General features: G+C 44.7%; 1 protein-coding gene across 12 annotated transcripts in view; it reads left to right on the top strand.

Annotated features, from left to right (window-relative positions):
- The first annotated feature begins 5,815 nt into the window (after positions 1-5,815).
- The window catches only part of ptprma (protein tyrosine phosphatase receptor type Ma), a 183,797-nt gene continuing 167,092 nt past the window's right edge, over positions 5,816-22,520 (top strand). For 4 of the 12 annotated variants that reach the window (XM_029116170.2, XM_029116169.2, XM_029116171.2 and 1 more), the window contains exon 1: positions 5,817-6,179. In XM_029116170.2, coding sequence (XP_028972003.1) covers positions 6,107-6,179 — 73 coding nt within the window. In that variant the 5' untranslated portion in view covers positions 5,817-6,106. Of the gene's footprint in view, positions 6,180-22,520 lie in introns of all 12 variants that reach the window. The other 8 variants (XM_029116174.2, XM_034289294.1, XM_029116173.2 and 5 more) reach the window with 4 other exon arrangements.

The following is a 22,520-nucleotide window of genomic DNA, read 5'->3' on the forward strand; positions in this document are numbered from 1 at the left end:
CAAAATAGAATCACAGGGGTGTTTTGGTGAGGGAGGGATCAGAGGCATTTTACTGATTTCAAGATCATAAATAGGTCTCTAATCCTGTTTCCAAAAAAGTTGGGACACTGTAAAATGCAAATAAAAACAGAATGCAATGATGTGCACATCATTTAATTCCTATATTTCATAGAAAAAAATACAAATATATACCAGCAACATGTTAGAGAAGGGAAACAAAAGACCGGAAAAGTTATGTAATACAAAAATGTTCAGCACACAACTAATTTGATTAATTGGCAATTGGTTAGTAACACGACTGTCTATGAAAAAAGCATCCCAGAGCAGATGAGTCTTTCAGAAGTAAAGATGATGGGCAGTTCACCACTCTGTGAAAGACCGCACTGGGAAATAGTGCAACAATTTAAGAATAACATTAAGGTAAATTGCAAAGAGTTTGGGGATCTGATCATCTATGATACAGAATATCATTAAAAGATTCAGGGAATCCAGGGAAGTCCCTGTATGCAAGGGACAAGGTGTAATGAATAGTGGTGTCGCGAGAGCAAGGAACCAGGTGCAGGCAGGAGTAGTCGGTATTGAATCTTTAATAAACCAAACAAACACTGAGCACAAAAAACACAATGAAAGAAAAAGGCTGACTAAAGCAGCAAACCAAAATGTAGCAACAGGTATAAGCACTTGCACGTAACAGCAACACATGACAACATCAATGATCCACACTGTGGGGAGCAGAGGGGAAACATTTAAACACATACAAATTAGCAAACAGGGACCTGGTGTGAACGATAATTGAAGACATGTGACACAACAAGTCCGGGATGCATTCATGTGATGGTTGGAACTGAAGGTGTATGGAACCCTGGTGCTGCTGCTCGCCGAAAACCAATACTGGATGACCGTGATCTTCGGGTACTCAGGCAGCACTGCATTAAACACAGACATGATTCTGTGGTGGACATCACTGCATGGGCTCAGGAACACTTCCGAAAACCATTGTCTGTGAACACAGTACTGTTACTGCATCCACAAATGCAAGTTAAAACTCTACCATGCAAAGAAGAAACCACATATAAACAAGATCCAGAGATGTTGCCGCCTTCTCTGGGCCTGAGCTCATTTAAGATGGACTGAGGCGAAGTGGAACACTGTCCTGTGGTCTGACAAATCAAAATGTTAAATTATTTTTGGAAATCATGGACTCTGTGTCCTCCGGGCAAAAAGGAAAGGGACAATTTGACTTGTTATCAGTGCACAGTTCAAAAGCCAGCATCTGTGATGGTACAGTATGGGTGTGAATTAGTGCACATGGCATGGGTGACTTGCACATCTGTAGTGGCACCATTAATGCTGAACAATATATACAGTGGGGAGAATAAGTATTTGATACACTGCCGATTTTGCAGGTTTTCCTACTTACAAAGCATGTAAAGGTCTGTCATTTTTATCATAGGTACACTTCAATTGCGAGAGACGGAATCTAAAAATCACATTGTATGATTTTTAAATAATTAATTTGCATTTTATTGCATGACATAAGTATTTGATCACCTACCAACCAGTAAGAATTCCGGCTCTCACAGACCTGTAAGTTTTTCTTTAAGAAGCCCTCCTGTTCTCCACTCATTACCTGTATGAAAGACATGTGTCCAAACACTCAATCTAACAGACTCCAACCTCTCCACAATGGCCTAGACCAGAGAGCTGTGTAAGGACATCAGGGATAATATTGTAGACCTGCACAAGGCTGGGATGGGCTACAGGACAATAGGCAAGCAGCTTGGTGAGAAGGCAACAACTGTTGGCGCAATTATTAGAAAATGGAAGAAGTTCAAGATGACGGTCAATCTCCCTCGGTCTGGGGCTCCATGCAAGATGTCACCTCGTGGGGCATCAATGATCATGAGGAAGGTGAGGGATCAGCCCAGAACTACACGGCAGGACCTGGTCAATAACCTGAAGAGAGCTGGGACCACAGTCTCAAAGAAAACCATCAGTAACACACTACGCCGTCATGGATTAAAATCCTGCAGCGTATGCAAGGTCCCCCTGCTCAGGCCAGTGCATGTCCAGACCCGTCTGAAGTTTGCCAATGACCATCTGGATGATCCAGAGGAGGAATGAGAGAAGGTCATGTGGTCTGATGAGACAAAAATAGAGCTTTTTGGTCTAAACTCCACTTGCCGTGTTTGGAGGAAGAAGAAGGATGAGTACAACCCCATGAGCACCATCCCAACCGTGAAGCATGGAGGTGGAAACATCATTCTTTGGGGATGCTTTTCTGCAAAGGGGACAGGACGACTGCACCGTATTGAGGGGAGGATGGATGGGGCCATGTATCGCGAGATCTTGGCCGACAACCTCCTTCCCTCAGTAAGAGCATTGAAGATGGGTCGTGGCTGGGTCTTCCAGCATGACAACGACCCGAAACACACAGCCAGGGCAACTAAGGAGTGGCTCCGTAATAAGCATCTCAAGGTCCTGGAGTGGCTTAGCCAGTCTCCAGACCTGAACCCAATAGAAAATCTTTGGAGGGAGCTGAAAGTCCGTATTGCCCAGTGACAACCCTGAAACCTGAAGGATCTGGAGAAGGTCTGTATGGAGGAGTGGGCCAAAATCCCTGCTGCAGTGTGTGCAAACCTGGTCAAGAACTACAGGAAACGTATGATCTCTGTAATTGCAAACAAAGGTTTCTGTACCAAATATTAAGTTCTGCTTTTCTGATGTATCAAATACTTAAAAATAAAATGCAAATGAATTACTCTGGATTTTTGTTTTAGATTCCGTCACTCACCGCTGAAGTACCTATGATAATAATTACAGACTTCTACATGCTTTTTAAGTGGGAAAACCTGCAAAATCGGCAGTATATCAAATACTTGTTCTCCCCACTGTATATAGGTATACAAGCAACATATGCTGCCATCCAGACAACGGCTTTTTCAGGGAATGCCTTGCTTATTTCAGCAAGACAATGCCAAACCACATTCTACATGTATTACAACAGCATGGCTCCGTAGTAAAAGAGTCAGGGTGCTAAACTGGCCTGCCTGCAGTCCAGATGTTTCCCCTATTGAAAACATTATGAAACAAAAAATATGACAAAGGGGACCCTGAACTGTTGAGCAGCTGAAATCCTATATCAAGAAAGAATGGAAAAACATTTCACTTTCAAAACTACAACAATTGGTCTCCTCAGTTCCCAAACGCTTACAGAGCATTGTTAAAAGAAGAGATACAACACAATTGTAAACATGCCCCTGTCTCAACTTTTTTTAAATGGATTACTGGCATCAAATTCAAAATGGACATGTATTTTTCCAAAAACAATAACATTTCTCAGGTTCAACATTTGATATGTTGTCTTTGTACCATTTTCAATTAAATATATGGATTCAGTTATTTGCACATCATTGCATTCTGTTTTAATTTGCATTTTACACAGTGTCTCAACTTTTTTAGAAATGGGGGTTGTACATTAATTATATATTTTCATACTTTTTCGTACATGAAATTCAAGTAATATCTGGAGGTTATTCCATGTTTGTTTAAAATGATTTTGATGGGGTAAGACAGTTCAACCATGCTCATGAAACATTTCTAAGTTGTGTTCTTCAAGAATCAATGCGTACACAGTAGCGACCAAAAAATGTCCACACCCTTGCCCATTTTTAGCAAAAACAAGTTAAAAGAGTTTACATGTCCTTTGATTTGTGTCATAACTACACAGGAGCTAGAAAAAATCCCATAAGAAAAATATAGACAAAATGAATGTCACTCTTCTGAAGAATCCTAAATAATAGGTCAGAGACAGGTAATCCTTGTTTACTGGGTTATTCATCTCTTCTGTCAGGTCAGGTATCTACAGGATTTCAATTGCAGGATTTAAGAACATTTATGAACATTTTGTGCACCAGTGTCAAGGAACAGCTGTTTGAGGATGTCAGAAACAAAATTAAAAGTACATCTCCCAGGACCTTGGAATTATTGTTAGCACAGTCTGGAGTATTATCAAGTTTGCAGCCCATAGAGCTTTGGTCAACAGCCCACGACCTCACTGACAGAAGAGCCTCAACCTCAGATGTTGTCTGGATGGTTTTCCAAAGCACGTTGAACAACTACTAAAGCTCTGCAAGCTGACCTGAAGAACAGTTTCAACCCAAACATTTTACTGGGCACTTAATCAGGGACTGTAAATCGTATCGTATCGGTATCCCAGGAAGACACCCATAAACAACTTAAAAATACTATGTTCAAACTAATGTTCAGACACTGGGTCCCCATCAAAGGTTGTGGGTCTTCTACCACAGAAATGACCCCAAACACATAAAAAAGCAATCAGGTATGGCACAGCAGGAAACTCTGGAATTATCAGAAACGCTGGCTAAACAAGAAACGGTGGAGTTATCACAGATCTTAATCACATTGAAAACCTATAGCGAGTGTTGAAATCCGTACTTGGGAAAAGTTGGGTAAACATTTTAGTTTCAGTAAAATGAATTATTTTTGTAATTTGGAAATGCAAATGAAAACATAGGAAAACCAAATGGGTATAAATGTTTTCTACTTATTTTTTATTTAATGTGAAATTATTACTAAGGACCGGAATATTTTTGGCAACACTGTATATCTGGATGAATATATTTTCAAAAACTGTGCTGAATTTAACATCATATATGAATTTAAAACAACAATATGATATGGGGCCTCTAGGAGTCTATATGTACAGCCTCCTACTACACTGACTTTAACACCTTTTTATCAAGTTTGATGATGACACAACAGTGTTACGCATGATCCCTGATGACAACCAGACAGCATTTAGAGACGGGTTTCAGGACTGGGCAGAGTGGTGCCAGGACAACAATCTCTTCCTTAATGTCAACAAGATGAAGGAGCTGATCGTGGAGTCCAGCTCTATAATATCTTAGCTGCAGACTAGTCTCCATGGCAGGTATAGCATGCGGTGCCAGTGCCTCAGGTCTGTAAAAGATGGGAGTATGCATAGCTTTTACCCCCAAGCCACAGTCTGTCAATTGATTATAAATTATAAAATAATAGCTGTCCACATTTGGCCCCCTTTTTGCAATATTACTTTAGGATTGACTATTGCACACACACTAGACTGCAACCATCAACATGCCCTCACATATTCATACATGTCATGTGCATACATGTATAGTGATCCATGTGTACTGATCCACACACACACACACACACACACACACACATACACACACACAACACACACATTTTCTGTTAAAAAAAGTATCTGCAACTATCCCTAGATAACTGTAAACACATTAATGCAATTCATATTGTATGGCATTTACTCCTTGTTATTCATTAGTGTTTTCCATATTTCGTTGTATTTATTCCTTGCATTGTTATTTTCTCTCTTAACTTGTTGATTTAAATCTGCAGTTTGTTTTAGAAAAGGGCCGGTTAGTATGCAATTAATCTTAATTCGAGACCCGGGCTGTACGCAATAGCTTGCCCTGGGGACTAGTTTAGTGGGCTATGCATTTCAATGTTAGTCTACACTTGTTAAGCATGAGACAAATACAATTACATTTGATACACAAAGTGCAAGAATGCTCAAATAGGACCCATAGAAATCTTCATGGGTGCGCCCCTCCCCCTAGTTACAATGTATCAATCACAGCTGAGTACAAACTGCAGAGGGAACCAGAACTGAAACTTTCACTTCACGGTTTAAAAACCTGTCTGTTAGACTAAATAAAATGTTTATTTACATGTTATGTGTATGCTGTCATTCGTTTTCACAAGTTGGGAAAGTAGGATCAAAAATAGTCACTCCATCTAAATACCGACACGAAGCTGTATTGGAGCGCGCACAGTCTCGAGCTTTTCTCCGTGCTCGGTGACGTCAGTCACCTCTTGGCAGTGGCAGCCAGCAAGTCACTACCGGAGTGGAGGCGCTCGAACAATACCCAACTACACCAAGTAGGGAAAGATAGTCAGGGGAATACTTCCAGTACCGGGCACGTTAACTGTAAAACGGAATATTTTCCTCTATCGCAGCGGAAGAGTAGATTTAATCTTACCCCGGAGCTGGGGGTAACGTTCGCAATACTCTCCGGCAATGGATAGACTTTTAACTTGTCTTATTGCTGCGGGCAGCTTATTGCTTACAGTTCGAGGCGAAGTATTCAAAGGTAAGACTTTTGGAATCTATTTGTGTATGAATTTGAAGTAGCCTATTTTTTCTAGTAGCATAGCGGATCCGCTGCGCTCTCGGCGGAAGAACACAATCCGAACTTGTCCAGTATCTGTAGCACCCTTGTACAAGGCTATGTTCAAGTTTCTCCCCAAATGTCTACATTGTGCTATTAATTAAGCTAGGTTTGAATTGTTTGGTAGGTAACTTCGAGTTTATAGCGCGTTCGTAGCCTATGGTTTGATATCCGCTGCGTATCAGTGAATAGGTCTAGTCTATAGCTCGGCAGGCGTGCCAGCCAAGCGCATTGGAAACTTTTTTTATAATGTAGCCTAGTCAGCGCTGTGGTACGCTATTTGACCAAATACTGTGTAGCAGAATGTTAAGATGTTCTTCCATTTTGGATTGTGTCTACAATGTGACAATTTACATTTTATTTCTAGAATTCAAAGCCACAAATAGTTGTTGATCATTTGAATAGCTGTTGAGTAGGCTACCCTTGTTTGGAGAGGGACATGCTTTGTGCGACTTTGCCTTGTAGTTCATATTTAAAAAAATAATATTTACATGGTATTATTTTAACGTCCGTTTTAAGTTTGTATGAAATACTAAAATGTAGTCGTTATAACCAGAGATGTAATCAATGCAGAATGATTGTCTTCACAAGGGTAGATATCCGATTGACGCAGACTTGGCTGAAAAGTTTTAGGGAGGTCTATTGAAAGCCGATTGAAAGCTTATCAAATAACGCCGTTACTTTTTTTTTTTATAGATTGTTAAATAATCGGGTTTAAGCAAGGGCTGTTTAACAATATAACTTGCGGTTTCTTCTTGCATATTGACAATTGAGATGAAAAGAGAGTAATATCCCAGGATCGTTTCCGTGCTACCTTGATTTGATCGGATCGCTGGTGTTTAAATAGATGTAAGCTTCAATTCACACCTGAACTGTGTTTCATGTGATTAGGCTGTTAATTTACAGTCAGTTAAGGTAGGCCAGCAAACATGTTTTTGCTGTCATACCACTGTTCAGTAAACGTGATAATGTTACAGACGCGTTGGTGTATTGGTTTTTTTCAGTTTTACACTGGAGGGTGATGGATGTTTAGTTTGTATTTTAAGGTATATTTTGTGTAATTATTAACAACAGCATTTTAGCAATGCATTGTTTAATTTGTAGAACATCACAATGTGTTTTGCTTGTTTTTCCTTAGGTAGGGAAACTAACTGGACAATTTTATTACGATTTTATGTATAATTTAAATGTATATTCTCTTAGGGGCAGAGAGTACGTTTCCTCAGTCGCATTTGTGGTGTAATTGAGTCAAATATGTGTTTGTATATAGATTTTCATTTACCTGTGCACAATTTGTAATTGATTGTAGGTCCGTGAATACACTTAATGTGTCCATAACATTGAACTAGATCCTTAATGGGAGTCTCTTCTGAGGCTCCATGCGAGCAGCCTTCCCTCTAGTTTGTTGAAGATACACAGGAATAAATAACTGTCCTGTCACTTCCTCTCCATGCCTTTACGCCTAATGCCTGATGGTGGCACCATCGCACACACATATATCCACCGCACTATGTCTCTCCTGTGGTTGAGGATTTGGTCCGCAACCTCGTCAAATAACTTTTTCCTCTACATACCATATTTAAAAAATCACAAATCGGCAAATATTGTCTGAACAAAGAATAATTTATAATGGAATGTAAATAGCCATTTTGTTTACTCGTCAATCAGGGAGTACAAAAATGAGCAGTGGATTTACAAATGCAAATTAAGTTAGTTTTTTATTTAATGTAAAAAATGATTACTAACAAACTAATTAAAAAGTGACTGCATTTGTTATTCTCCTCGAACAATCACTATTAGGTACAATCGCATTCCCCACATGCATTCCCGATCCTAACACAGTTAATGGAGGCAACCATGCGAGGAGAGATTAATTTAAGGAGCTTGAATTTAAATTCCCAACTTGCATTATTTAAGTTAGTTATCGATGAGAAGTTAGACACGCTGCGCTTTTTTTGGAAGCCTGTAGACATGCACGGAATGATCAACAGTACATCTGGCGAAAATTATATACGAAGTTGTATCAAAATTAGTTTCGTATGTGTTGTACTCTTGCTTTTAGACTGAAATTAGTCGGGTATGACCGAAATTGTGGCCTTGCGGAGCCTTTTATGCTTGAACACAGTACGAGGTCTGGCTGGAGTCAGTCTCAGTAATGCACTTTGGACATTATTGTGTCTTGTGTGACCATGAAACCCAGGATATCCTCTGGCTCTCCCAGATGTATGGCTAATCCGTGCTGTTTCTTCCGTTCATTCAATGCTATAAATATAATATTTGTGAACGGGTGCATAATACTGATTGTTTTTTTTGCTGGGACTCCCCCTTTTCGAGAACGCGGGACTCTTTCGACAATTCACGTTAAAAGTACGTCTTCACAATAGTCTCCCAGCGAATACAAAAGCCGTATGACCAGTCCAATAACTCATTATAGAAACTGTAGTTACTATGTATTATTGTCTCCACATACAGACAGAAGGGGACTGTCTGCACCAGTGGAGAATGAAATTAAAATCTCCACCGCAATCCAAAGATGGAAGAGTTTCTCTAATAATGATAATAAACCTGTAAATAATGAACTGGGATTATTAATGTCCACTATTGTCTATTTTCAAACCAATCAGCCGTCATGTTCCATTTAAAAACTGTAAAAAGAAACTGCATTACAGCCCCCGTCATCCCAGCCACTTTGGCAAACCTGTATGGCAAGCTTTTCTGCCTTTTTAGCGTCCGTCCGAGACTCGCTAAAGGACAAATGATGCATTTTTGCCCGACTGGCTGTGTTTGATGTGGCTGTACATGCATGCTTTTCCCCACGGTCCACGTCCCTCCACGTCCCTCTCTAAATTTGGTATGCTGATAATCCCCATAGCTGGGTCATGTTCATTAGGGCAAGCTTCAGAAAACATGCGCTCTGTTAAAAGGAAAGTCACACTATCAACCATGTTTAGTATCATTCTATTTGAAAAGTCCCACCTTCTAAATAAAATAAAATAAATCCCTGGTTTAGGTTAAGAAATTACGGCAACAAACCGTTCTAACATATTGAAACAGCCGGATCATTGCACCCCGCTCCCCCAAAAATAATTCTGTACACCTAAACCTCACTTTGATTAAGATTGTGTTTGGGTTTTAGACATTTTAGACCTTGCCAGATCACTTTTAGCCGGTGTGAAATCGCTTTGTTTTTGGGGTAAGTTGTCACTTTCAATGAGGTGATAGTGTGACTGGAGTGCACCATTAAACAGCTTTGGTACAGTATTAATTACCCATTAGATGTGTGACTCCGGGAGAGATGCTGAGCAAACGGGACCCTCTCTAATTAAACCCTGCTAGTTTGTAGGGGAGGAGGGGCGGTGAAACAGGCTGGAAAATGCCTGAATCAGCCGATACGGCCAGACCGCCTGGGCAAGAGGGAGACCAGGTGGTCCAGTCAGCGACCAGGTTTAACCCACCGCTGAGATTAAAATATGCCCTTGTATGATTACATATTCATAATTCCAGAGGATAATGGTGTTTACCGAATTTCGCTTGGGGCCTTAGTAGGTGTCTGACGGTCTGAGTGCTCAGGAAAACTGCTAATTAACTCACCAAGGACCAACATTGGTACCGTTACTCTGATGTTGTTTGTAGGGATAGGTTGTCCTCATAGAAGTGTGTTTTTTCCTGCTTCCTTGCCTGTTGTTTTTCTGGAAGAGGAACCATGTTACAGAAATGGCGAGGGGGGGGGGGGGGGGGGTTTAGGTGAGTACAGTGCTGCTACTCTTCCTGTCCCAGTCCTCTGCCGTGCATTATGGGAGTATGACCACGGGCAAGTCTCTCCATTACTGTCATTCTGCATCTGTGACGCTGCATCATGGGTTATTAGCAGTGTGAGGCCAAGCTGCTCTTCTCAGGCACGTTCTTCTCCTCTGATGTTTTTCCACAATGTCCTAATTGTGACTAAGATTCATTGTTGCTCCTGAAGGAAGTTTGCAAAATGAACGCCGGCCCCTTTCCGATCCTTCCCGCCCAGACATTTTCAAAAGGAAATGAGGGCCAACTTGGCTTTAGTGTGGCCAATTACAGAGCTGCCGGGAAACAACACCGGCGGGAATAACTCACCGTGTAACGGTCTCACGGACGAGGCTAGGCTCCGGTCTCTTCAGTGTACATTCAATCCAGTCCTCGCGGTTGATGTAATGTTGTGATTACTCAAGGAATTGGTATTGTCCACCCCTCCCTTGCAGGCTATTATTTTAATAGTTGCCATACTCTAATTCCCAGCCCTAATCCCTGTCATTCATTTCCCTCTGCTAAATGGGTAGGGTGTTAATATTTGCTCAGAATCCAAGGACCATGCAGTGCTAAATGTTTAGCTGTCTTTTTTTTTTGTGATGTTCTAATTGTTTCCTTCACTTTTCATTCACTCTGCCGGTATTAATTGCAAAGCAAGCAGAAGAAGCCGTTTTTGAATGGGTCTTTATTAGTCATTTTAATTGGGGACGTTGAAAGGGGCAGTATTGCGTACCGGCTGGTCTTTAGCTCTGCGGAGTGATTAACTGTTTGGCTGTTGACTGATGAAATTTGCGGTTTAGTGTTGCTTTTCAGACTGAAGTCCTTCCCATTAGTGGAAGTTTGTCACATTCATCATCCCATTTGTTCAGAGTAGTCTGAAAGTCTAAAAGGCTTAATCAGGCATCTTGTTAAAGGTAAAGAGACAGTGATTAAAGTGAGACTGATGGAAAATGTAAATCTGCAACTAAATATGTTTGGCCTAAATGGTTTATCCGAGATTTAATTTCTGAGCATTTCTAAGAAATTGCTTCTGAAAATAGCTAAAATGCTATGCTGTGCGGACCTAATTTAAGATTCTCCATGACACAGAGCTTGAAGTGTTTCACCTCTTTTGCCTAGTATCAAACTCAAATCACATGACTTTAATAGTTCACTGCCTGGTCTCTGGGCCCTGGTCTTAAGCCAATTTCCGTGTTCCTGGTGTTGGGCTGAGTGCCTTGGCCCTGAGCAGGGAGAGACTGGCTCAAGGAGGAACATGTAATGGTATTAAAGGCCTCATCAGTGTGTGGTCACATTGAAACTGTCAGCTCTCGGGGGCTGACTAAAAACGCAGACGGGGGGAGGGTAAAAAGCTGTGAAACCAAAAACAGCTCTTCAGAAGTTCTGAAGTGGCAGTGAAATACTTGAGGTTTTTGCAATTGAAATGCTGTAGGCTTACTACTTTACCCTGACTGTGTGGCAAATATATTACAGCGAGTGGAACCGTGCAAGACCTCCAACTATATTAAGACAAGGTTGTTAAACAAAGTTCTTTGAAATCAAGGAATAGACACTTTCTGTTCTCGTTGTAGACATCAGCCTCATAATTTTTTTTCCCACCAGCCTGTCAGCAGCAAAAAGTTCCCCAAATATAGATAATGAAAGGACTTACAGAGAAAGGGCTCTTATGAAAAGCAGTAAAAGCAACGCCACTACTGTAGTAGTTTTACTTCTGATCTTAAAGACTCACAAGCTACTAAAAGGGCCCGCATGTCTTCAAGTGGTCAGCGAACGTCTGCGACTCAGATTTTAGAAAAGTGTTTTAAAACCTTCTAGCAAAATACGAGGGTGGCATTTCAAAAAGAGACGCCACGACGGGAACATTGAGGTAAGCGCTCGCTGAGTGTGCAATGACAATCTTAGAGGGATTAATAGATATGAGGGTCACCAGCCTGCTGTATTAAATTACGTTGTCTCGCCGTCGCACACAAACGCTCCTAATCCCAAGGCGTCCAGGCGAGCCTCAACACATGGTGGACCGATATTAAAATAATCCATGCCAAAAACAACAGGCCAGGAGAAAATGATACAGCTTTAGGATCCGCCTGGCAATCAGACGGACATCCGTTTGCAGGTCAGCGGCACATTTATAATGTTGCCGGGGCGTGGGGGGAGGGGGGGGGGGCTCCAAACTCCCCAATCTTAACCTTCTCACTGAGGTATTAGGATTAATTGACTTTGTCCTTAAAATGCACATTTGACATTTACTGGAAAACTCCGGAATATGCACTTAACCGTTTTAGATTTTTCAGTGGAGTAGTTCCACAATGCCAATAGAGTGGACGCCTCACAGAGCGGTGAGCAGGAGGCGCCCTCGCGAAATTCTCAAATATGTGTTCGAAGGGCAGAAATGTACATATTTTATTGGAGCATTATACTTCCACCTTCATCATTATCATAATTATCATAATGGCTGTCCTCCGAGCTTGTCCACGAGTGCTGCCGTGCTTTATTATAATATCTGTGTGCGTAAAAGTGAGGAAGATGAAAGAGGAAGCCGTTGAAACGCCACAGGCCTTAATGGGGAGAAGTGGTTAGGGAATTGGATGTGTGAACAGCAGCACACAGCCAGAAGGGGATGGAGCGGCTTTCCTCTCTCACCCTCAGGAAAGGTACTTAACCTATATTGCAACTGTAAATATTCATAAGTGGATAATACATTAAATGTGGAGTTAGACACTACATATCCCAACTGGAAGGAAATGGAGTATGAAATGAAGTGCTGTTAACGTGACATAGATCTTGTGCATGTGATTTATTTTTTTGGGCCCATTTAGGGCGTATTTCCGTGCGTGCGTGCGTGCGTGTGTGAGTGTGTGTGGGCGATGTGATTTCTGGGCTTGTTTAGCATGTTTTCGGGGTCAGCGTGTGTCCTGCTCCCTGTGTAGTTGTACATGTTTCTGGACACTATGAAGTGGTCGCCCAGGGCAATGGCAGCAGCTCCTTTACATCCCATGTTTCATCCACGCTCTGATTGATGATGACCTGTATGTATGTCATCAGTGCGCATTGGACGGAGGGAGGAGATGCAGGCAAAATTCCTCCAGAAACCACAGGGTATGACAAGCCCCCTGGGGGCTGTGCACTGTTAAGTGAGGTTAACAAGAAGTAGGGAATGCTTAAAACGGGAGCAGTCTGAGCCTTGTAGGGGCTAAACTTGTTATAAAAAGGGACGGAACCAAAGCAGGCCAGTCCCTTCTTAAATAGATCACATGTATTCTCCATGGCTAACGGAAAGGTAAGCTATAACCACCTCTGTAGAGAACGTCTTCAGGCAGTCTCGCTGAAAAACATCTTCACTTTTGCTGGCGTGTTTTCGGACGCCTTACCGAATCACAATCGGAGCAGGGGATAGAGACGCAACAGCTTTTGTTGTCTGTTTCAGGGCACACTTCAGCAACGGAAATGCTTTCCCGAATCACCGACAAACCATTCATCCACTTCAACATCTCCATATGGATTCCAGCTGTACGCCCCCGAGGGAAACCATGATGCTGATGAATAGGATAAGGACAGGACCGTAGGACCGTAGGACAGACACTAGCGCAGATGCAGCCTGGCTATATTCTGGGCTGCTATGCTCCGATGGGGACATGGAAGGGTTCGTTTGGCTACTGCGAGATTCTTGATTTTTCCTTCTTAGAACCGGCAAATTGACGGCGGACCAGTCCCAATGGAGGGAAGTTGTCCAGCACATTTCCCCAGTAGTAGTCCATGCATGCATAATACACAGCCCAGCTCTCCTCCAGTGCTTTACCTCAATGGAAGCTTCAGGAGGTTCACTGACAAAAACTTGGAAGCACAAAATAAGCCCCCAGGAAGGAGATAAACGAGGCAAATCTCAAATGGCCAAAATCCAATTGAATCCAAATTAGGCAAATCCTTCGCCGCTCAGTTTTCAGATCAGTCTAAATACACACTGTGTGGCATGGCTGGAATGATACACCAGTCTTGTTTTGCTTCCTTCGTCTTCCCCAAGTTTTGCTTCCTAATCCCGCTAATCCTCACACTAAACAAGAAGACAAAGCGCCTACGCCCATCTAGGAGGGAGAACAAAACTACTTGTGAAAGTTTTCCTCATCCCCTTTGTGCGCTAATGTCAGAGGAGATTTGTGGTCTCTGGCGATGCGCCAAAACCGATGACCGTTCATACTCTAGGTAGAACGTACTTCTGCCAAGCTGATGGGATCCTGCCGGCACCCTCACCGTAGAGCATTTGTACTGACAGGACGTACAACAGGGTCTTAGTTCTACTGCTCTGCAGCTAGGCAGAGAAGGAGCTTAGCATAACTGCGGTGTGGGAGATGGGCGGATGGAGAGGCGGGCGTGCCTTTCGCCTGTCAGCAAGGGGAATATAACAGGAGGCAGGGAAGGAGAAACCCAAATCTGGCAGGATGCAGGGGAGCAGAGACCCAGGCAGGATGTAGGGAAGCAGAGACCCAGGCAGGATGTAGGGAAGCAGAGACCCAGGCAGGATGTAGGGAAGCAGAGACCCAGGCAGGATGTAGGGAAGCAGAGACCCAGGCAGGATGTAGGGAAGCCGAGACCCAGGCAGGATGTAGGGAAGCCGAGACCCAGGCAGGATGTAGGGAAGCAGAGACCCAGGCAGGATGTAGGGAAGCCGAGACCCAGCCAGGATGTAGTGAAGCCGAGACCCAGCCAGGATGAAGGGAAGCAGAGACCCAGGCAGGCAGGGCTGAGAGTAGAGCTGCTGAGCCCCGGGCCTGTCCGCAGGCGTTGCATTAAGAGGGACAGAGCCGGGGGGGGCCCTCTGGTGCTGCTGCAGTCATCACGTCACTGCATCGCCCCCCCCCCCCTCTCCCACATACACACAGACCTAGCCCTGCCCAGCGGGCCACGCATCACCTTGTCTAGGGCGAGCTGTCCGACAAGGAAGCGCCTCTTGTGGATGTCTTGGAAGAGATGTGGCCCTGTGCTTTCACAGGTCTCGTCTCACCTTTCCAGTGTATTTGTCATCGGCGTGGTGGGGGGTGGTGGGGGTGTAAATTGCTGTGGTGGTCTGTTCACTCAACCTGGGGTGTCAACAGTTTTCCTGTGTCCAGAGCCAGCACAGAGTGCTGCATAAACAACATTCCACATCAGAGGTACTTCAGTCTGTTCTCGGCTGTAATGGTCACTAGGCAATAGAGTGCTTGCTTTGGGTCACTATCCAGCTCCCTAAAACGCTCCTGTTTTCTACCCTGTTGACCTATCACCCCTTGCCTGGCGTGTCGACCCCACAACCCTGACGAAATGAACCCCACCCCATACCAATATAAACACCCCATACCCAAGTTATCCTCACCCCCGCCTCCCTGTTGGGGAGGCATAAGTTTACACACTGTGCCCTAATATGCCGCTACCCTCTGTGAGGCTTCTTTAGCCAGCTAAGTGCGCTGCACAGTCCAGAGTTGATTGGGCATAATCCCTCGGCATGGGGGAGTATTGTGTGTGTGTGGAAACGGGTGCGTTGAGACACAGGAGCGTTGAGATGCAGCAAGGCAAATAATGAAGGCACATGTTTACCTATAATTCCTCTCACCCTGGGAGATGGATCAGAGCGAACGGCGCGCTTGTTGTCAGGTTTCAGAACAGTTGCTTTCAAGCGTGAGTGCCCCCACCCCCACCAACACAACCACCCGCCCTGTGGCACCCACCGAGGGCTTTAGTGTGCCAGGTCTGAAGGGGGGGCGGGGAGTTCACGGCTGTTAGGGTGGAGATGGAGGAACCGGGAACTGGAAGCAGAGGCGACACCAAACAGTGGGGAACGGGCCGTATTTATAAGCCCCGGGCTCCACAGAGCAGTGCCCACAGACACACAGAAAAGATCCCAATAAACTGGTAATAAATGAACAGCGGCGCGTGCTGACATATGGTCGCATGTACGTTGAATCCGACTCACCTAACGCTCGGACACGGTGTGCTCTGCTCCCAGCATTATACAGGCTCCTCTATAGACCTGGCTGCCAGAATGGGACTGACATTTCAACCGCCGTTTTGGTTCTTCCCCCCAGAAGCCCTCCTCACCCCCAGGAGCTTTACCCCCACGGCCCCCTGGGGACATTTACTCCCTCATAACCCCAAGCTCTCCTATTTCCCTCCCTCCTCCAGGCCGTCTACCTCCACCGGAGGGCTGTGTGTGTTTGCACCTCCTCCTTGTGGCTCCTGGTAAAGCTCTTAGCGACGTGTAAAGGCCGAGACACTGATCTTTCTCTCTCTCTCTCCCCTCCTGTTTCTTCCACCTAGTCCTTTCATCCGGTTGTAGTAAAAAAAAGAGGAGGAATCCAAATCCTCTCCCTTGCCCTGTCCATCTAAATCCTGCTGTTAAGCTCCTGGTTAGTGGCAAAAAACCCAACTGGGCAGCTCTCTTTCACCTGACTATCAGAAGACCATAAGACCATAAGACATGCACGGCCCCCACCCATTACCCTCCACAGGGAGATTGGGCTGTTTTACAACAGACTTCAGGCTTGGTGTGAGATCAGAGTGGCAGTAAACCTGAAGAGGTTTCTTGATGTCTCACTTTTCTGGTATAAACATGGTAATCTGCCCACTCTCCTGACACTCCACAGAAGAATGTTGAAGCAACGTAATCCTAGAAATGTCACCTTAGAGAATTGAAAGGGTTGTTATATAATCAATGTTTATGGCAGCAGACAGACATTCTATATGCTTTTATAATCTTGGTTTGCGTGCAGTTCGAACCATAAGCAGAAACGGGCTGTCTCTCCTGAAATAACCTTGAAAAGTCACTGATGATATAACTCTGACTACTGTCTAGGCATATGTCTCCAAAGTGCATTCACTTTTGGTGAGTTTCTTTGACAACTTTCCTCCGTGTCATCGAGGGGCAGCTCAAGTCCTCCCCCCCGCTCTTCTCCAGTCTGCTGTGTGGTTTGGATCATGTTCTACCCGCCACAGATAGTTGTCCTATTATATACATCGCTGAATGTAGCTTTTAAAACAGATGTGTGTGTCGTCTGGGAGTATACCCTGATGCCTTAATGAAACTGTGCTGTGGCTAATTACAGCCAAGGGCCCGGGGCGTCCCCTGGGCAAAGCTGTCACCATGCCACCCGGAGTGGCAACAGACAATGGCCCTGCCACTCCTCTGAGTCCCCATCACCCTGGCACCTCTAATTGTTTCCCGTTTGTGAAAGGGTTGTGTGGCATGGCAGAGGCCTGTCAACGTGAGGCCGCCCGCCTTCACCCACTTGTTCACAGGGGCTGTGCACGCTTTCGCCCACGCCATCAGCCAGTCACCGCGGAAGACACGTAAATTGCCAAGCGGTCGCGTGGCATCGGGCGTCGAGAGAATGACAGTACAGCACTTAGGTTTCCCGCTGTATGGTGGAGAAGGAACTCTGAAGGAGAACAGCAGTGATCACCACTTCTTCATTTGGCCTTTCTGCCTTTAGGAACATAATGAACGACCGGTCTGCTATTACTGATGCGGTATGAACTCATGTCTGCAACACTAAAGGATTGTGAGGACCACGGAGGCAGAGGATATCATTGTGCCAGGTCTGCTGATGTTGGTCTGGTTGCCAGGTCTGCTGATGTTGGTCTGGTTGCCTAGCCATACTCGCCTGCCATTTTAATGCCGTTCAGGTGGTCTTGCAAAATGAAGTCTGAAAATTGACATTTAGTTATTTTGTGTATTTTGTTTGGAAATTTATATCTTTGTTACTCTAACCCTTAAAATGTGTAGGTTATTTCTGAGTGTGCTGTATACACACTTCTTACACTTTTTGGCCACCGGCACTAGGTTTTCCTTTCCCTTGGCCTTGCCTGTCTGGCGCCAACATTTTATTGCTTAGCTGCTTTCCTTGCAGGAAGGCTAACAGGAAATGGGTGCTTGGAAGGCAGGGCTTAATGACATGTGCCACAGAGTCCCAGTTAATGCTTCTGCGCTGAAAAGCTAAACTGTCAAAATTCAGCAACATGATTCAGCATCTTCACTCAGTGCCATGATTTATTGTCACGACTCACTACCATGATTCTGCGCCGTGATTCTGCGCCATTATTCCGCGCCATGATTCAGCATCTTCACTCAGTATCATGATTCAGCGTTGTCACTACACTACCTGTCATTTGAGAATGAGTTGAGGTCACACAGGTTTTCCTCCTTTCCCCCCTGAGTCAATACTCTCTCTACATATCTATTGATTACGGTGCCTTGTTGTAATGATTTATCCCTGTAGAGTACAAACTCTATGTATGCCTGTGTTTGTAGTCCTATTCTACAGGGAACATTCACTCACTGAGAAGGCTTATTTCTGGGCAGTTAGATGGGGAGATATTCTGTTCTGTATTTAATTAAACCTGAGGTCTGGAAAGGTCTGCCACGTAGCCCTCGTGGCACAGACGCGTGTGGTGTGTGTGTCTGTGTGTGTGTGTTTGTGTTGGGGGTGAGTCGGTGGGTTTGTGGTGGTAATTGCAATCTGTCTCGCAGAAATAAAACGCTCCATTAGGGAGTGGTAATCTCAAAGAGCACATTTCTCCTCTCCTGGCTTCTCCACTGCTTCTGTCTGACTCAACTCCCCAATCAAAGGCCTCTGTTCCCTTTATCTCCAAACTCCCGGAGCCTTCATGTCAGTCACTGACTGCAGCGACTTCACAACAGTTCCACTGTCGTTCCTTTCTCTTTCTCCTTCTTCAGATCTCTTTAACCTTCTGGCGCTCCTTTCTTTCATGCCACACAGATGACGGACCTTTCCCTCTCTCCCTTGTTTTCCCACCTCTCTATCTCTGTTTCCTTTCCCTCGTTCTCTCCACCCATTGAAAGGCCCGGAGGCTGTCACAACGCAGGTCTCCAATTCCTTTGGTGCCCAACAACATTGTTCACCTCTGGCTGGGGTCAGCGATGCTCACGATACAAGGCGGGTTCTCAGTGGATCCATGGGGGAGGAGACCTTTTGGCTACACTGCCCAGGTAGAGGCAGAGAGAGAGAGAGGGGCCTTTGGTGCGCCGGTTCCCTCTGCCCTTTCCCTGGCCTGCTGGAGGCTAGTGATGACCTTCTCCTAGCTGCTACACCAGGGGAATAGAACTTCTTTCCTCCTCCAAACAAAGCAGGAGATGGAGGGCTCCACACTGCAACAAGTCTTCTTCAGGGGCGCTGGAGGTGTCAGGCATGACCTTTTCGGGGTGGGACGTCTGCGTGTGTGTGCACGTTCATCCAACACTTTCCTCACCTGGTGTGCCTGGCAGGGTCAGATGCCCTGTAGAAAGTGCATGTCTCCCCCCTGCCTGACACCCACGCTCCGTTAGATTTCTGGAGCGGGAGTCTTTCCGATCCATCCTTTGGTGTTGTGTCTTCATGCACCCCGCTGAGTGACTCATTCAGTCAGCAAGCATTCCCCTGTTGCGCGGCGTGAATATGTACACGACTCAGTCGTCACTTAAAGCACAGCTGTTTCGGCCTATTTTAAAGCAGTCGCAACTCACTGCTGTTGCTCGTCTAGGCTTTAAGAATTCCACACCTGTGAGTGTGTGCCTCTGACGTTGCTGGCTGTTCTTGTTCTTGTTTCCAGTGACATGGGAAGTCACCAGAAGAGAGGGCATAGTGCTGATTGGGCCATCCCGCATTCCCTAAGGTGATCAGCGCTATCTGGTTGGCGGCAGAGCTGTGGCAGGAAGCTGGGGCAACGTCAAGGCAAACAGGAACTGAGATCACACTTGTCCATGAGCTCATCGGGAGACTGGAGACGTTAACAATCATGTGTTCTACTGTTTCCGCTCCCAGGCGTAAAACATTTCCATGTTGTTTCGTATCTGCTTGTCCTTTTGTTGGAATGGTAGTAGCATCCTGAACTAGCTAGATGTCGCAGTAGAATTTTATTAAAATCTCTTGACTAGTTAAACTTTTATGTTTTATCCTTGCTCCTATCTATTGCCACTTTGCAATGCCTGCTGGGAGTTTTAAATGTTTTATGTGGCAGCCTGCGATACCTGCAATTAGTCTTACATCAAAAATATTGGAAAATCTGTTTTATGTGATTGTAAATCTTGTTCTTTGTGACCTTAATTTGGTGAAGCACTGCTGAACTTGAGAAAGAGAGCCAGAGACACAGCCAGGGTGAGAAAAAGCCTTGAAGGAAAGGAAAGACTGGAGATTTAGTGACAATCTAGTGAAGCACTAAAACATGACACCCAAGTCCCGACGAATCTTATTTCATATCGATTAGGACCTGCTGCAGACCTCAGCTGGTAAAATCCAGGATTTATGATGATTCAGCCCTACTGCAGCTGCTGGTGAAGGAGTTCAACACTAGAAGAGTGGGAAAGTATCTCGTTCTCGCTCCCCCGCTTTCCCTTTCTTACTGTCTCATGTAAGTCTTGTTGTTAATCAACTTAACTGGTTAAAAGACGGGAAAAAAAAAATTGGTGACCTTGTTCTCTTTCACGCTCGTTCTCTCTGTCCCCTCGTCCAATGCCATGGTAACTCCTGATTAGGAAATATGGTCCATGTTCAAAAGCAAGATGGCTGAACGTCAAAGCATGCAGTAGTCTGACCAGTGAACAATGCGTGAGGTGAAAATCTGCTCTCGGCCTCCTTTTGTTTTGCTGCCAGATTGGCTTTGGGCAGTTAAATCAAGATGAGCTCAACTATGTCCAATGCCCAGTTGTTTTAATTTAGTATATTTTCCTCCGCAAAATGCTTTAAATAATGAATGAACACAATGGAGTCAATTATGGAGCTTCAGTTTAATTTGTTGCTGTATTGATTAGCCCTCGCAGCTGGGAAGAAGTGGGAATGTCTCCCCTGGGAAGAGTTTCTCCAGGCATTTATGACAAACTACGCCAATGAGTCAGACCAGGTAGTCCCTGCGGATTCCTCTCTATGTACTGCAGATCGCTTTCTGCTCGCCGTGCATACTTCACTCAATCCTGTTGATGCAGGGTTTATCTTCTAGGTTTAATAATCACCTCAAATATCAGATTTTTCTGTTTCAAACGTTAGCATGCCGCCTCGTCCAACCCTCACCAGTTAGGGATCTTGGTGGTGGGGAAAGCGTGGTTGCCTTTTTAAAATCATTCCTTTTCAAAATGTTAGCTATTCATTAGAAGCTATTTTCCCTTCATCTTATAGGGTGTGTGGCGTAAAGCCCATACACAAAGCGAGTCAGATGAAACCCTTAAGATCTAGTCAGCTTTGCCCAAGTATTATCTCCTATCAACTGAAGAAAAAAAAAAGCAATTTTAGGAAACTCTCGCTTAATCTCAGAGAATTGTTAAGACGCCGGGGCCAGATTTAAAGTTTATCATAAATATTCTTAAAGGGGTGGTCCCCTTTTCGTGGGGGGAGATTAAGAGAAAATGCACACGCTTCCTTATCTCCCTTTAAGACGCGCTTGGAGGAACCCAGCCACAATGGCCCTCCACAGGACACAATCCTCTTAGGAAAGAGCTGACATTACACTCTAATTCCAGTTCTACCTCCACAGTCCTGCAACTTAGGATATGTCTTTGTCTCTTCAATACCCCCCCCCCCCCGACCCATCGTTAACTGTTGGTCGAAGAGGGTTGCTGTGTTCATACACAACCAATGTACCCCAACATGGCATGTGGGTGGGGCCATGGAGTGATGGGGGGTGTTTGGGCTTGTTCCGCGATAAGGATATGTGACAAGTGTCAACTACAAAAGCCAAGTCCTCTGAATGAGGCTAAAATGAGGTAGGACCTGCTCTGCAGTTTACACTCAAAGGCTGTTCATCTGTCACTGTTTGGACCGCATGTTGTCTTCAGAATAGATTGGACGGTGGCACATTACTGCTGAACAGTTCGTTTGGTTTCCTACCACCTTTGCTCTATTGGGTGGAGGTACTTTGGACTGCCCAGGCTACTGACGCAAACTGAACTTGCTGTCATGTTCCTGGAACCGTTCAGAGCGTTTGTGCTTTGCGACTTGGCTCATCCTGCGGGAAATCTCCCTTAAATGAAAGGTAAACTGTAGCCGCGTAGGGATGCACCTGGTCAGCAAGAATGTTCAGTCGTGTCTTAAACATCGCTCAACTGGTATCTGGGGACGTAATGTGTGCCTGGAATACATTCCTAACACATTACCCCACTGCCACCGGCTTGTGCTTTTGACACAAAGCAGGATGAGTCCGTAGACTTCATTCTGCTCACCCCTGAGTGTACTGTGCCTTCCTGCTTGACAGTATGGCTCACTTTGTGGCAGCAAACTGCTCTAATTCTTCAGTGTTTTATGAGGGCTCTCCAACAACTGCAGTTTTTAGCTCTCGCCATATGTTTTAAATGTGATCAAGATTTGGGCTCTTTACTCGCCACTCCAGAACCGTCAAGGGTTTTAGTTTTTTGGCTCCTTGGACCAGTGTCAAGAATGTAACCCTACAGTATTATATTGCTTCCGTCATAATTGATTGTAGGCTGCGTGTTCTTTTCTTTAAACACTTCTTTTGCTTGCTGTTAAAAGCAGAAAT

This window comes from Esox lucius, chromosome 21 (genome assembly GCF_011004845.1).
Source record: "Esox lucius isolate fEsoLuc1 chromosome 21, fEsoLuc1.pri, whole genome shotgun sequence".
Lineage (NCBI taxonomy): Eukaryota > Metazoa > Chordata > Actinopteri > Esociformes > Esocidae > Esox > Esox lucius.